Here is a 12103-nt window from a genome sequence, read left to right on the forward strand (position 1 = left end):
GTTTACAACCTTTACTTGATAATCTATTGTGCAGACAGGTCAGACTACAAATGCAAGCTGCTTTTACTCCCATTTCTTTTGCATAATAAGTGTCTGAACTGGAACTACACTCTCACCTACCTGTTAGTGCTTTCCCATGTCAGTATCCGCTACTGTTAAGTGTGGAAAAAGGGTGTGACTTGGCCACTAATATTTCAGTGTGACTCTTCTGCTTAACTTCAGGGTATGCCTCATGACTCATTTAGGAGTTTCCTTGGTACAGACATAAGTAGGTCTATTTCAAGGCTCTTATGTTAGCTAGTTGTCCTAGATATTATTCCTTTGGAAGCTCATATTCACCCACAGCCTTGTCATGATTTGGGACTGCACCACCTCTGAAAATCCAAACACACGGTATGGTTACTCACTCCATAAAGTATATAGAAGGTTGGGTTGGCTCACTTTACCAAACTCTGAGTAGATGGCTTCGGTGATTGCTCTCTATGAACTGACATCAAAATGCAGTGTTCCACTTTCCCAATTAATAACGCTCCCTCTGCTAATTTATTTTTTAATGACCACCATGACAATTAAAACTTCCCTGATTGCAATATTGTTTTGACATTTTGCTAGCAGAGATCACGTATCTCAGTCTTTTATTTTAAGTTGAATTTTTAATTTTTTTTTTAATTTTAGGGCTAGAGTACACCTTTCTGTTAAGGCTCCTGATCAGGAAAACTTCAGGGGTATGTGTAATGTTAGACATTGTTCAGTTGAGTCTGATTGTTCAGTTTTGTTTCCTTCTTCTTTGTCAAGCTTTTTATAACTATCAACTTAAAGATATATGTGTCTCTAAAACAGCAGCCATACAGGATACCATGTGCACTGGTGACAAAATCTTTGTCCCAGAGTATATAGATATAAAAGAGAATACTAGGAATGAGCAGCCCAGAGTGTTGTATGTAGAAATCCTGAGTGCCTTGTACTTGGTATAGCAAAGTGAGGTTTTCAGATGGATAAAAAATAAAAAACCCCACCCTACCAACCTGCAAGCTTTGGTTTGAAGATGCTGCATGAAAATTGAAACATCTCAAGGGTGAGAATGACCCATGAAGAAGACTCCATCTTTAACAGACAAACCCCATAAGCAGAGGCTTTCACACAGAATCATTCAGGTTGGAAAAGACCACTAAGATTGAGTCCAACCATTACCTTAGCACTGACAAGTCCAGCACTATAACATGTCCCTAAACACCACATCTACATGAGGTGGAATTTTTGAATGATTCCAGGGACAGTGATTCCACCACTTCCCTTAGCAGCCTGTTCCAATGCTTCATCCTTTCTGAAAAGAAATTTTTCCTCGTATCCAATCTCAACCTCCTCTGGCGCAACTTGAGGCCATTTCTTCTTGTCCTGTCACGTGGGAGAAGAGACCGATCCCCATCCCGCTACAGCCTCCCTCCAGGGAGTTGTGGGGAGCTACAAGGTCTCCCCCGGGCCTCCTCTTCTCCAAGCTGAACAACCCCAGCTCCCCCAGCCGCTCCTCACCTTTCTGAAGGCTAAAAATCGCTCCTAACCCGCAACACCCGTCTGCAGGCCATGGGGAAAAGTCCTTTTCAACATGACGTTACTATTAACAGTATTATTTATAAAAGAAAAGCACCTAAAATAAATCCCTCTCACTGCCACCACCCCTGCCCAGGCCTGAGGCCGCGGGGCCAGCCCCGCCCCTGCCTGGCTGCCCTTACTGCTGCCCTTCTCCGCCACGGCGGCAGCAGCTTCCCGGCAGGCAGCACAGCGCCCGCCGCCGGTCGCGGGCTTTGTTCGTCTTTGCCTGCGCCGCCCCCGCCCCTTCCTCCCTCCTTCCTCCCCTCCGCGCCCGTCCCTCCCTCCCTCCCTTCCAGGCCTGGCCCGGCCCCAGCGCCCGAAGCGGCCCGAAGGAGCGAGCAGGCCCCGCGTCCCTCCTGCTCCGAACGAGAGCCGGGGGGCCCTGCGGCGCCGCCGGCCCCAGCGCTGCGGTGAGCGGCGGCGGGCGGCGCCATGGCCGACAGGGCGCGGGCGGCGCTCTCCGAGTCGGGCTGGTAAGTGCGGCCGAGCTGGGCCGCGCCGCCGAGCGCGCCCTCGGGGTGACTGCGAGCGGTGGCCCGGGGGGCCCTTGTGTGTGGGGCTCCGGCTCGGAGCCCCTGGAGGCGCCTGCGAGGAGGGGTCTCTGTTGCCCCCGGCGCGCTCGGGGCCCGGCGAGGGCTCGCTCTGGGAGCAGCTCCCGGGCCCTCCCGGTCGCCCTGCCGGCAGGGCCGACTGCCCTAGCAGAGGGCCAGCCCAGACCCTTCCCGGGGTCGGCGGTGGCCTGCCCGCTCCTGCCTGCCGCGGGCCTGCTCTGCCGGAAGCCCGGCGCTTGACCACAGTGCTGTTGTTCATTACACTGTACGCCTCTTCAGCAAGGAGGGGAAGATGAAAAAGGTGAAACTAATGTAGGGTAAATGAGGCTTGAACTCGGGTAGTTGTGTTTTCTACTCAGCCCTAATCGTTGGGCACACAAGATCCATTTTGGAACAACGTTTTGACGAGTTGTGCTTTTTAGATACCTACTGCGAACTCTTATCTGCTAGCCTAGAGGGGATTTTGCACTGTAGGAATTTGTTTTGTTTTGTTGGTTTTTTGCATGTTTGTTTACTGATTAAAGTAACTTGCTTCTTGGTTGTCACTTTGACTTTTTTCTTTACCTACTTGGAAGTCTTTGACCAAAACAAAAGTTAATGCTAACTGTACCAAAGCACAGTGACAGACTTTGGATGTAATTGAGAAAAACTGCTCACACAAAGCAAGGTTATTGCCAGTGGTATTCTGAGGATGTTCCTGTTTTGCTGTTTGTGGGTCTCCTGGATTGTGATTTCATGTATGGCTAAGATGTAAAAAATTAGAGCAGATATTATGTGATTTAGAATAAAAGAAGGATAGTTCATGTGGAAGGGATCTACAACAATCATTTAGTCCAATTGCTTGACCGCTTTAGGACTGACTAAATCTTTGTTATTAAGGGCATTGTCCAAATACCTCTTAAACACTTAAAAGGCTCGGGGCACTGACCGTCTCTCTAAGAAACCTGTTCCACTGTTTGATCACACCCTTGTTAAAGAAATACTCCCTAATGTCCAGTTTGAACCTTCTCTGACACAACTTTGAACCATCCCTGTCTGTCCTATCACTGAATATTAGGAAGGGGAGATCAGCACCTGCCTCTCCACTTCCTCTCCTCAGGAAGCTGTAGAGCAATGAGGTCACACCTCAGCCTCCTTTTCTCCAAACTAGACAAACCCAAAGGCTTCAGCTGCTCCTCAAAGCACGTGTCAGCAGCTTTGTTGCCCTCCTCTGGACATATTCAAGGACTTTCACATAGTTTTGCAGTGGTGTACACATTACTCCAGATGAGGCCACACCAATGCTGAATACAGTGGGATAATCACCTCCTTTAACCGGCTGGTGTGGCTGTGTTTTTTATCCCAACTGTTGCAGTGCTACTTTGTGATAATACTGACAATGTCTTTAAGTCTGCTTCTTGGATAAGTGTATCAACTTTCAAAAACACTGTTGTAAGTGGTTCCAGAGTGCACAATACTGTGTTTCCTGGCTATCACTGAATTGGGAGAATAGGTTATTTCTGCTTCTTTTCATAACATTATCTTATTTAATGGGAATTTTTGACTGTTACCTTGAAGCTAACCCCTCTCCTCTTCTGTACTTACTCCTCTCTGAAAAGGCAGAAGTTTTCCATAGAAGTGGTTTTTATTTTCATAGTTTTCTTTCTATTGCCTCTTCAAAATTTTATCGCACAGTTTTCAGCTCTTAGTTGTTTTACTGTCTTTTCAGTTGAACGAGTGGTAAAGGGTTTTGAGGTTTTGGCAGTACAAATACGAAACAATCTTACTCTGCAGTGTTTGCCCTCCCTCCTTGGGGGCTTATACTCCTGAATGGCCATAAAGACTTGTTATTCTTGGAGTACTGCAGTGTGAGCCAGAGGCTGCATGGTGATCAGGTGAGTAATGGGCTGATTATCAGGCCCACTGGAATTATGCCTTGACCTTCTTGCGCTGGGAAGGGTAGTATGCAAGAGGGGTGAATTAATGCATGTACTTTTGAGGAATGTGAGGTTGAGTGGAAAATAAATAATGATTCAAAAATCTAGTTTAGTTAAATGTTTGTGCTCTTTAAAAATATAGTAACCTAGACATCCGTGCTTCCAACTGTTTTGCTGTTGCTCTTATGTTTATGACTTTTCTCGTATTATTAGGTCTTAAAGTTATTTAACACCTGTATGAGTAAGCCTTTGGTGATATTTAATGTGTGTCTCTGACTATGCTTGACTACACTGGTGGTTAAATCGTGTTTTGTACTAAATTGGTTGTTACTGGTGCTGTCACCTGATGTCAGGATGATATGTTTTCTAGTACAAAACCAAAACTGAGTTTATATATTATTAATATTATTTATTATTATTATTATATATTATTATTATTATTTATATTCCACTTAAGCTACAGAAGCCCTGCATGGCACTTCAGGTGAATAAAACGTTCTTGCTTAGTTGCAAATCTGGTAGCTTGTAAGATATTGCCTGTACTGATGGATTTTACTTTACTTTCTTAAATCTTTCAAGGTAAGAAGAGTTAATGTAGACACTTGTTTATATCAATTTCTGCAACTAGTGCTTACATTTTATGATTCTGAAGTAAAAATAAAGGTGTTTTTCAAGTAAACCAGTAACATCGTGTAGTTACTATAGAATAGTAATATATTTATATATTTACTTTCCCCCCCCAGCTAGGTATTGTAAGAGTCACCTGTTACAAATTTACAGACAATTTTATAGTGTTTGGCTTCAGTGTATCAATTACATTTTTGTCAGCTTCTGAAAGGTGAAGTAGCCCTATCTATAAATGTAATAGTGGTAGCTAAAGCTGAGAGCCTTTTTTTTTTTTGTGATGTTTCTTGAAAATCTGTAAAAGACCCCTGTAGTTTGTGTGCAGAACTGTAGTTTTTCTGAAGATGTGACCTTGCAGCTCTCTTTAAAAATGTGCGTTTTTTGATGCTAGTTCTTTTCATTATGCACTACTGCACTGTACCTTGGAATGAGATATTGACTCCAACTTTAGGGGAGAGGTAAGATGTGTTTGTATTACATGTCAATGGAAAAGATATTCACTCCTGGAACAGAAGTTCTGTATTAACTTTTGATTTAATTATCAAACACTTATGAGGAGGAAGGCTAAGGGGCAGAATTACTTTTTTGTATCGTTATAGTTACATTCATAAATTCTGGAATGAATTTTCCAGTGATCCCATTAAAATATAGACCTTAATGGAACATAAGTTAGTGAATGCAGTTTTATTGCTAGAAATGACATTCAGAAAGACTGCAGAATACATCCTCTTATGTAAACAATGAGTTGAAAAAGCACTTCTTGCTGGCTTGCAACAGAGTTTTTTGTTAGCTTTTTTTTGGATGTCTCCTGGGTGGCATTTCACAAAAGAACATGACAAGCCAAGATCTCTTTGGTGTTCCCAGATCTTTGCAGAACTTGGGAATTTATTACATAGAAATGACAGTGTATTGTCAAAAATAAACAATATACCATGTCCTACAGCAGGTTTAGCCTGTGGTTCCACGGATCTTGGATCTGGTGATTGATCTCTGTGGGAAAGCAAGACATGCAAACTGTGTAACTAAAGAATTTCTTAGCACAACTAAATGTACATGCAAGTTCCTTGTCAAGCAGTACAGATTTTTTTATTGCAGTGTATTGTACCATAAAAATTAGTAACTATGGCAAAAATATATAGTCTTGTAAAACTTTCCATATTTTGAAGATTATGTAAACAACATTGTGACTATGAAAAGTTATTCCCAGAGATGAAGACAAAATGGAATTGTACTAGTTGTTTGGAAACAGAAGAATACTGCTTAATAATCCACAAGAAAACCCTTCTATCAACGTCAGTGTGGTTTTCTGTACTTTGTAAGTGAAAAATACATAGTTGATGTACGTCAAACTCTTAAACTGAGTTTTTGATATTTCAGCAAGTAATGTGCTGTGTACTGGGTAACATTAGATTTAAGATTGGTCTGTTCAAATATGTTCTCCCGTAGGAGTAATCATCTGGTATGATCCAAGCTTTAAAGCAAAAGTAGGTGTATGCCTGGAAACACAGGGAATTGCTCACAGGGGTGAATCTAACACCTCTTCCTAAGTGTACAGCAGGCATTTGGCAAAGTAGTCAGTTCCAGGATCCTGCAAGATGGATCTGCTTTTCCCTCATGTTCTGTTGAAATGACTTTGGAAATCTCAGCTGAAATTGGTCCCTGCAAGGCAGGATACAAGATTTTCCTTAGACGTAGGCGTAACACGGTGGGTTTGAGATTCTTGACACTTTTTTTGTGATGCACATTATTTTGTGAAGTTTGGTTGGTACCATGAAATCTCAAAGTGCCAGCACAAAACAAAATGCTACATGATTGCATTTTTTGTTTGTTCAAGGTGTATCCCTTACTGGCTGGTCTGATCTGTTTGCATTCCTCCTGGATCACAAATAATGGGTAGTAAGAACTTGAATTATTTGTCATTTTCACTCTGGAGGAGCAGAAAAGGTCCAGCATTTTATATTCTGTTAAGGGAAACAACCAACTAATACAGATCCTACTTCTTTTTTCTTCAAAGAAGATGCTACATGTTTGAAAAAAAGCTGTTACTAGATGGAATTGTCACAACTTTTACAAGAAACAAATTGAGGGCTGTAATTAATTGTAATTGAAAAGATGCAAAGAAGGATAGCTGAAATAAGGAGATGGAAGGATGTAGGGGACTGACATGTTTGAAACACCTCAGTTTGCAGAAGAGAAAACTGAAGGGGGTGAACTTAGTGAAGTTCAGGTAATTTACAGGCAGTACATATAATGAAAGTAGAACTTTTACTCACCAAATCTCGCATGATTATTGCTTGCTGAATGCTGCAACTCTAGAATTGGGAAACACTTAACTGAAGTTAGTAGCAGACTGGTTTAAAAGTGGGTAAAATTGTTGACCAGGGACCTCAACCAGAGCTGATTTGCCATGGTTAAATGGTTATTCTATGGATTACTATGGTTGGTTAAAGATGAGAAACTAGATAGATAAATGATTGCTTCATTTTGTAACAATGTTAGTGGTAGATTTCTGCTGGGATTTAGGGGTTCACTGTATTAAAAAAAAATTCTTAAGGAATGACAGTGTTGTGACACCTAGCAGTTTGTTGATCTATGGGGATTGGTAAAATCTGAACTGATTGGGTAGTTTCAGCAAACTCTTACAAAACCAGCACTGTGTCCGGTGCTTTCACATACAAATGTAGTTCAGTTCTGGTGAATGCCAAATGATGCTCATACAGGGGGAAAATAATGCAGACCTATCCACACAGTGTTGAGCTCTAAATTTGCTCATGTTACTTACTCAGAGAAGGGCAGTGGTCAGACAGCTGTTGGGAATTGTTCACAAAGAATTAAATAATTGTTAGGTGATTATGTGTATCAGTGGTGTGTCCAAATCATTAACAGTGTGCATTACTGTAATCACCCCAGCACAGCAAAGGTTTCATAGACAGTGAAAAAGTGGATAAGAGGTGTAGAAGATCTCTGTGCTGGGAAGATGAAGATATTTAGTGTGAAAAAGAGAACTATAAGGGGAGAGGTGATAGAGGTCTATAGAATCTGTAGATCACACAGAAATGATGAATAGAAAGCAACAGTAGCTGTTCTTCTTGGGACAAAAATTAGGCTACATAGCAAATTAAACTTGCTACCCAATGAAAATTAAAGTAGCTTGTCAAGCAATGTGTAATTAAATTGTGGAACTTAATTGCCCCATGATATTGTGGAGCAGAAAAAATAGAAGTGGGTTAAAATTGTAATTAGGCGAAGTCAGACAGGGATAGCTACACTGAATACTGAACTCTACAGTGGAGCTGGACTATCAGTTGTAAAATGGCTGAAGGCTAGGAATTATTCCAGACACTTATTTCTAGATATTTGTGGTGTTTTACATTTTTTACCTGAATAATCTGCTTCTGGTCACCCTTGAAAAAAGGGAACTGTGTTGCACAGACCTAGACTGCATAAGTAAAAGCACCATTTATGTTCTTATTTTTATGTTGTTAGGTAAGTGTCTTCACACTGTTATTCTGCCGAAGAAAGGATTTTCACCCTTGCGTGGAGATGAGGGAAGAGGGAGTGAGAATTTGGAGAGAAATGAACCAGACTGTTGAAAACAGGACAGAGGGAAAAGACAAACCAAGTGTGACAGTCTCCAATGAGCTCGGTCTCAGCTGTGATTTGCACTGCCTTACTGCAACTCACCCTCCCAGTTTTCATTAGTTGCTGGGCGAGACTCTCCTTCCAGCATCTTATGTGAGATCTCAAATCGATTTATGCATCATCTTTGGGAACACAGACTTCACTTGCTGGTTCCTTCTCTGCTAGGAAGCTGAAGCAGTAGTGTAAGCTGTCCTTGATTTATAGAATTGTTGCAGTTTAGAGTGAAGTTGTTGCTACTGTGAAACCTTTACTGAATAAAAGAAAAGAGAGGAAAAAAGCTTTCTCTACTTGCAACACATCAAAAGTTGAAAGTCCTTTACATTGTTACAGACCTTTTTTAACACCCACCTTTTCAGTGGCCTTACTTTTCTTGGTATAGTGTGTCTGATTCTTTCCGATCAATGATTTCTGTGGGAGTGTGTAGGTTTTCCATAGCTAGTCTCCTTTTTGGAGTCCTTGGAATTTTGAATGTGATTGAGTCTTGTTTCAGAACTTATTTACTTAACCATGTAATTCTTAGGCTTTGCTGTCCTTTTGGGATGCAAATACTTTGTTAGGACAAGTGTCACTTAATGGGTTTGATTCAGTGACATAGTAGTTTCCTTCCATCTCTTTGTGTCACTGCTCTTTGACGAACTCGTATTGAACAGGGCACATTATCTTTGATGTCTGCTGAGTTTTACAGTATTTTCTATCAGTTTGTCTGTTGTTAAAATAATTGATATCAACACTTAAACAAGATGATTGAGTGGAGCTTATTATGTAATTATGGTTGACTGTTTTGGGCTGATTTACCTCTTCCCTCACAGAAATTTTGTTTCTCAGTGTAATGTAAGCAAGGCTTGTAAAATGTGATTTTGGTAGGGCTTTGAGGGCAGGATAGAATAGCAGCATGCTTGATTATTATTTACCTTTTCCAGTAAACCCAAATGAACTTCCCAATGGAAGAGTGAATTAATAAAAGCAGCAATGTATTTAAGAAGTCTGTATTTTTTGGTGGTCAGTATCTCTTACAATTTGAGAAAAAGTAGGTTGTTTTAAACTTGTGTGTTCCTGGTAATTTAAATTACTAGTCAGAAAGCCTATGCCTTCTAGAAAGTGGAAATTTGAGGCATTTTGAGTAGATTTTGCATATAGATGAACCAGCTCTCAGGAGAAAGCCCTTTGCAAAGATTTTGCATTCTGAAACCATGTCATGAGACTCTTGACAGATGGTTTTTTCTCTCTACAATTTCTGTGTGCTCACACTCCCCAGACCCTGAGTCCTTGAGCAGAAAGCTGATGGGAGGGTAACTGGTGATTTTGGAATGAGGTACTGTTATCATTCATACTGATAACAGAGTGATATTCAGTAGGTTTCTCTATGTGCATATTTCATGTCTTACTGCTGAATAAAATACGGTTTCATGTAAATAATACATGTAGGAGTATGTAGAAGTATGAAACTGTCCTGAAGTTTTACTTAGCTATAGTTACACTTATAAATGCTGGATATTAAATATCCCATATACTGGTTATTTTTTTAGAGTTTGCTTATTTTGTGATTGTAATAACAATATAATTAACATAAATTTAAGACTGATTCTCCAAGCTGCACGTATCGTTCATATTTTCAGGAGCAGTGCATTTTCTACTTCTTTAGAGCAAAAGGAGCGTATTTAATTCCAGTAAGAGTAATTCTAGCAGAGCTGACAGGCAAAAGGAAAGACTTTCTGGAAGATGAGTGCTATGTGAATGTTTCTAATCACTTTCTATGTACTTAATGTAGTGCATAGTCATGAGGTGTCAGAATTTAGGAAGACTGGACAGCTCTAGGACTGATGTACAACCGTAGAGCTTCTTTGCACATTTGAAGAAGAAAGTTACTGGTTTAAATAATCTTTGTAACATTGGTAAGTAATTGAAGCACAACAGGCATTCTTGTGTTGATATCATTTTGAGTCCTTCACTGTGGGAAATGTAGCATAGGTTTTGAAAATGGGAGTGATGGTGTTAACTGACAGCAAGCAAAGACTTACTGTGAATTGGAGAACAGAGCACTGAACTCACTTCTTTGTCAGGAAATGCTCTCTGGGGACTGTGGTCAAGGCTGGCTTTTTCTTTTGTGTTGTTTGTCTCATAGTGCTCCAGGAATGTCTAGGAGTTTATAGTGCTGTGTCATATCTGAAAAAGAGCTGTTGAAGAAAGCCAGAGGAGAAAAAGCCGTGTGTGTTCAGACAGCTTCAAGATACTCTCAGTGGTATGGCAGCTGTGCCTTTGGCACAGCCCCAGACTTAGAATATTTGTGTTCAATTTAACACTTTAGGGTGGCTACCAGCATTTTCTCGGGAAAATGTGAGAAACAGTGTTCACAGCTTGTATCTGAGAAAAAAAAAACAAACTGAATTTTGTTAGTTGAACAAAGGAAACTCTTCTCATTGTTGTGACTTTTGTATGTCAAATTGCTGTGGACTGTTGGCCTGTTATGAATCATGGAGAAGCAAATCTTCTCAAGGAGCAAAGCATGCAAGAGCTCTTGTCCAGCAATTTCTGACTGCAGGGGCTTTTTCTACCATCTGCTGTATTACAGCTGTGCTGCATGCTGGAAGCTTATCTTATCAAAGTTCAGAGTTAGTGAGGTTATCTTGGGCACATCTCTGCGTGTTACCTGGAAAAGTTTGACATTTTTGCATCGCAGCTTTTACTGCTAGATAACAGTGCGTGTATGCTATCACTAAATCTCTTCTGTTAGGGAGTTGTTAGAGACTCATGTTAACTTGTTTTTTTTCAATCTGCTGAAGTTTCAGTCTGTTATATTCTTCTAATGTTGTAAAATACAATATGTTGTGATCTCGATGTTTAAATACAGCATTAAAGCATGGGTTAAAACTGTATGCTATCCAGTACCCTTACCAAGGGTATTAATAATATTGATCTCCTATTTAATGAGGATATGAAATCACTTAGCTCTGATGTTGGTGGCAGTATACTGAATGGGTAAAATACATTTTTCAATAGTTAGATCATCTTGTTCTGTGGTATTCTGTGTTGGAATGACAGAAATAGAAATTACCGTGTGTGGAAGCACATTTACACTTACTTCTTTTGGTTGATGTTGCCATAATTACTGTTAGGGTCACTGTACACTGGGGGTGTGGGAGACTTTAGAAGGTATCAGGGCAGTTAAGTTTGCTTGCAGCTTCCAAGTACATACTTTTTTTACTTCAGTAGCTGTGATCCTGCGTCTAAAACAGTTGTAAATACAAAGTAGAGGTGAATTCTAAATGACTTTTTTGAATTGTAATATTAATGAAGCATTACACTTTTCAACTTCTTGAAACACCTTCTTGTTTACAGTTGAAAGTACTGGCAAGTGTGAAATTTTCCATTATTTGGAGGAGAGTGTGAGGGGGGACAACATCAGTGAAGGAGCTGAAGAGAAGGTGGGTGATTTTCAAGGATCTGGTTCTGATTGTGCAGAGTAGTGATTTCTGAATGAGGCATACTTAGTGTTGAAGTAAGGAGCTGCTAAGGAATGCTGAGAATCCTTATGTAAAAATATGATTCATCAAGCTGCTTTTCATTGAAAACAGAATGTATAATGAGCATAGTCATGATTCTTGGTTTTAAAAACTTATTCAAAGTTGTGTTTTTAAATTCAAGTGTAAGGTATAATACACAGATAGACATCAGTGTAGCACACATGTAGATATTGATAGATTTGAGAATGGCAGTTCAACTAGTGTAAGAAACAGATCAGAGTTCTGCCTTTTGGGAAGTAATTGCCAAATACCACTGCAG

The 12103-nt window shown here is 40.4% G+C and overlaps 1 protein-coding gene across 1 annotated transcript in view; it reads left to right on the top strand.

Annotated features, from left to right (window-relative positions):
- Positions 1 to 2007: 2007 nt before the first annotated feature.
- TDRD3 (tudor domain containing 3) overlaps positions 2008 to 12103 on the top strand; it is a 96649-nt gene continuing 86553 nt past the window's right edge. The window contains exon 1 of the mRNA XM_051778877.1: positions 2008 to 2063. Within this exon, the coding sequence (XP_051634837.1) occupies positions 2023 to 2063 (41 nt within the window). The 5' untranslated portion in view covers positions 2008 to 2022. The remainder of the gene's footprint in view (positions 2064 to 12103) is intronic.

Source organism: Manacus candei, unplaced genomic scaffold (genome assembly GCF_025592945.1).
Source record: "Manacus candei isolate 608988 ecotype Guabito, Panama unplaced genomic scaffold, ASM2559294v1 h1tg000014l, whole genome shotgun sequence".
NCBI classification, from domain to species: Eukaryota; Metazoa; Chordata; class Aves; order Passeriformes; family Pipridae; genus Manacus; species Manacus candei.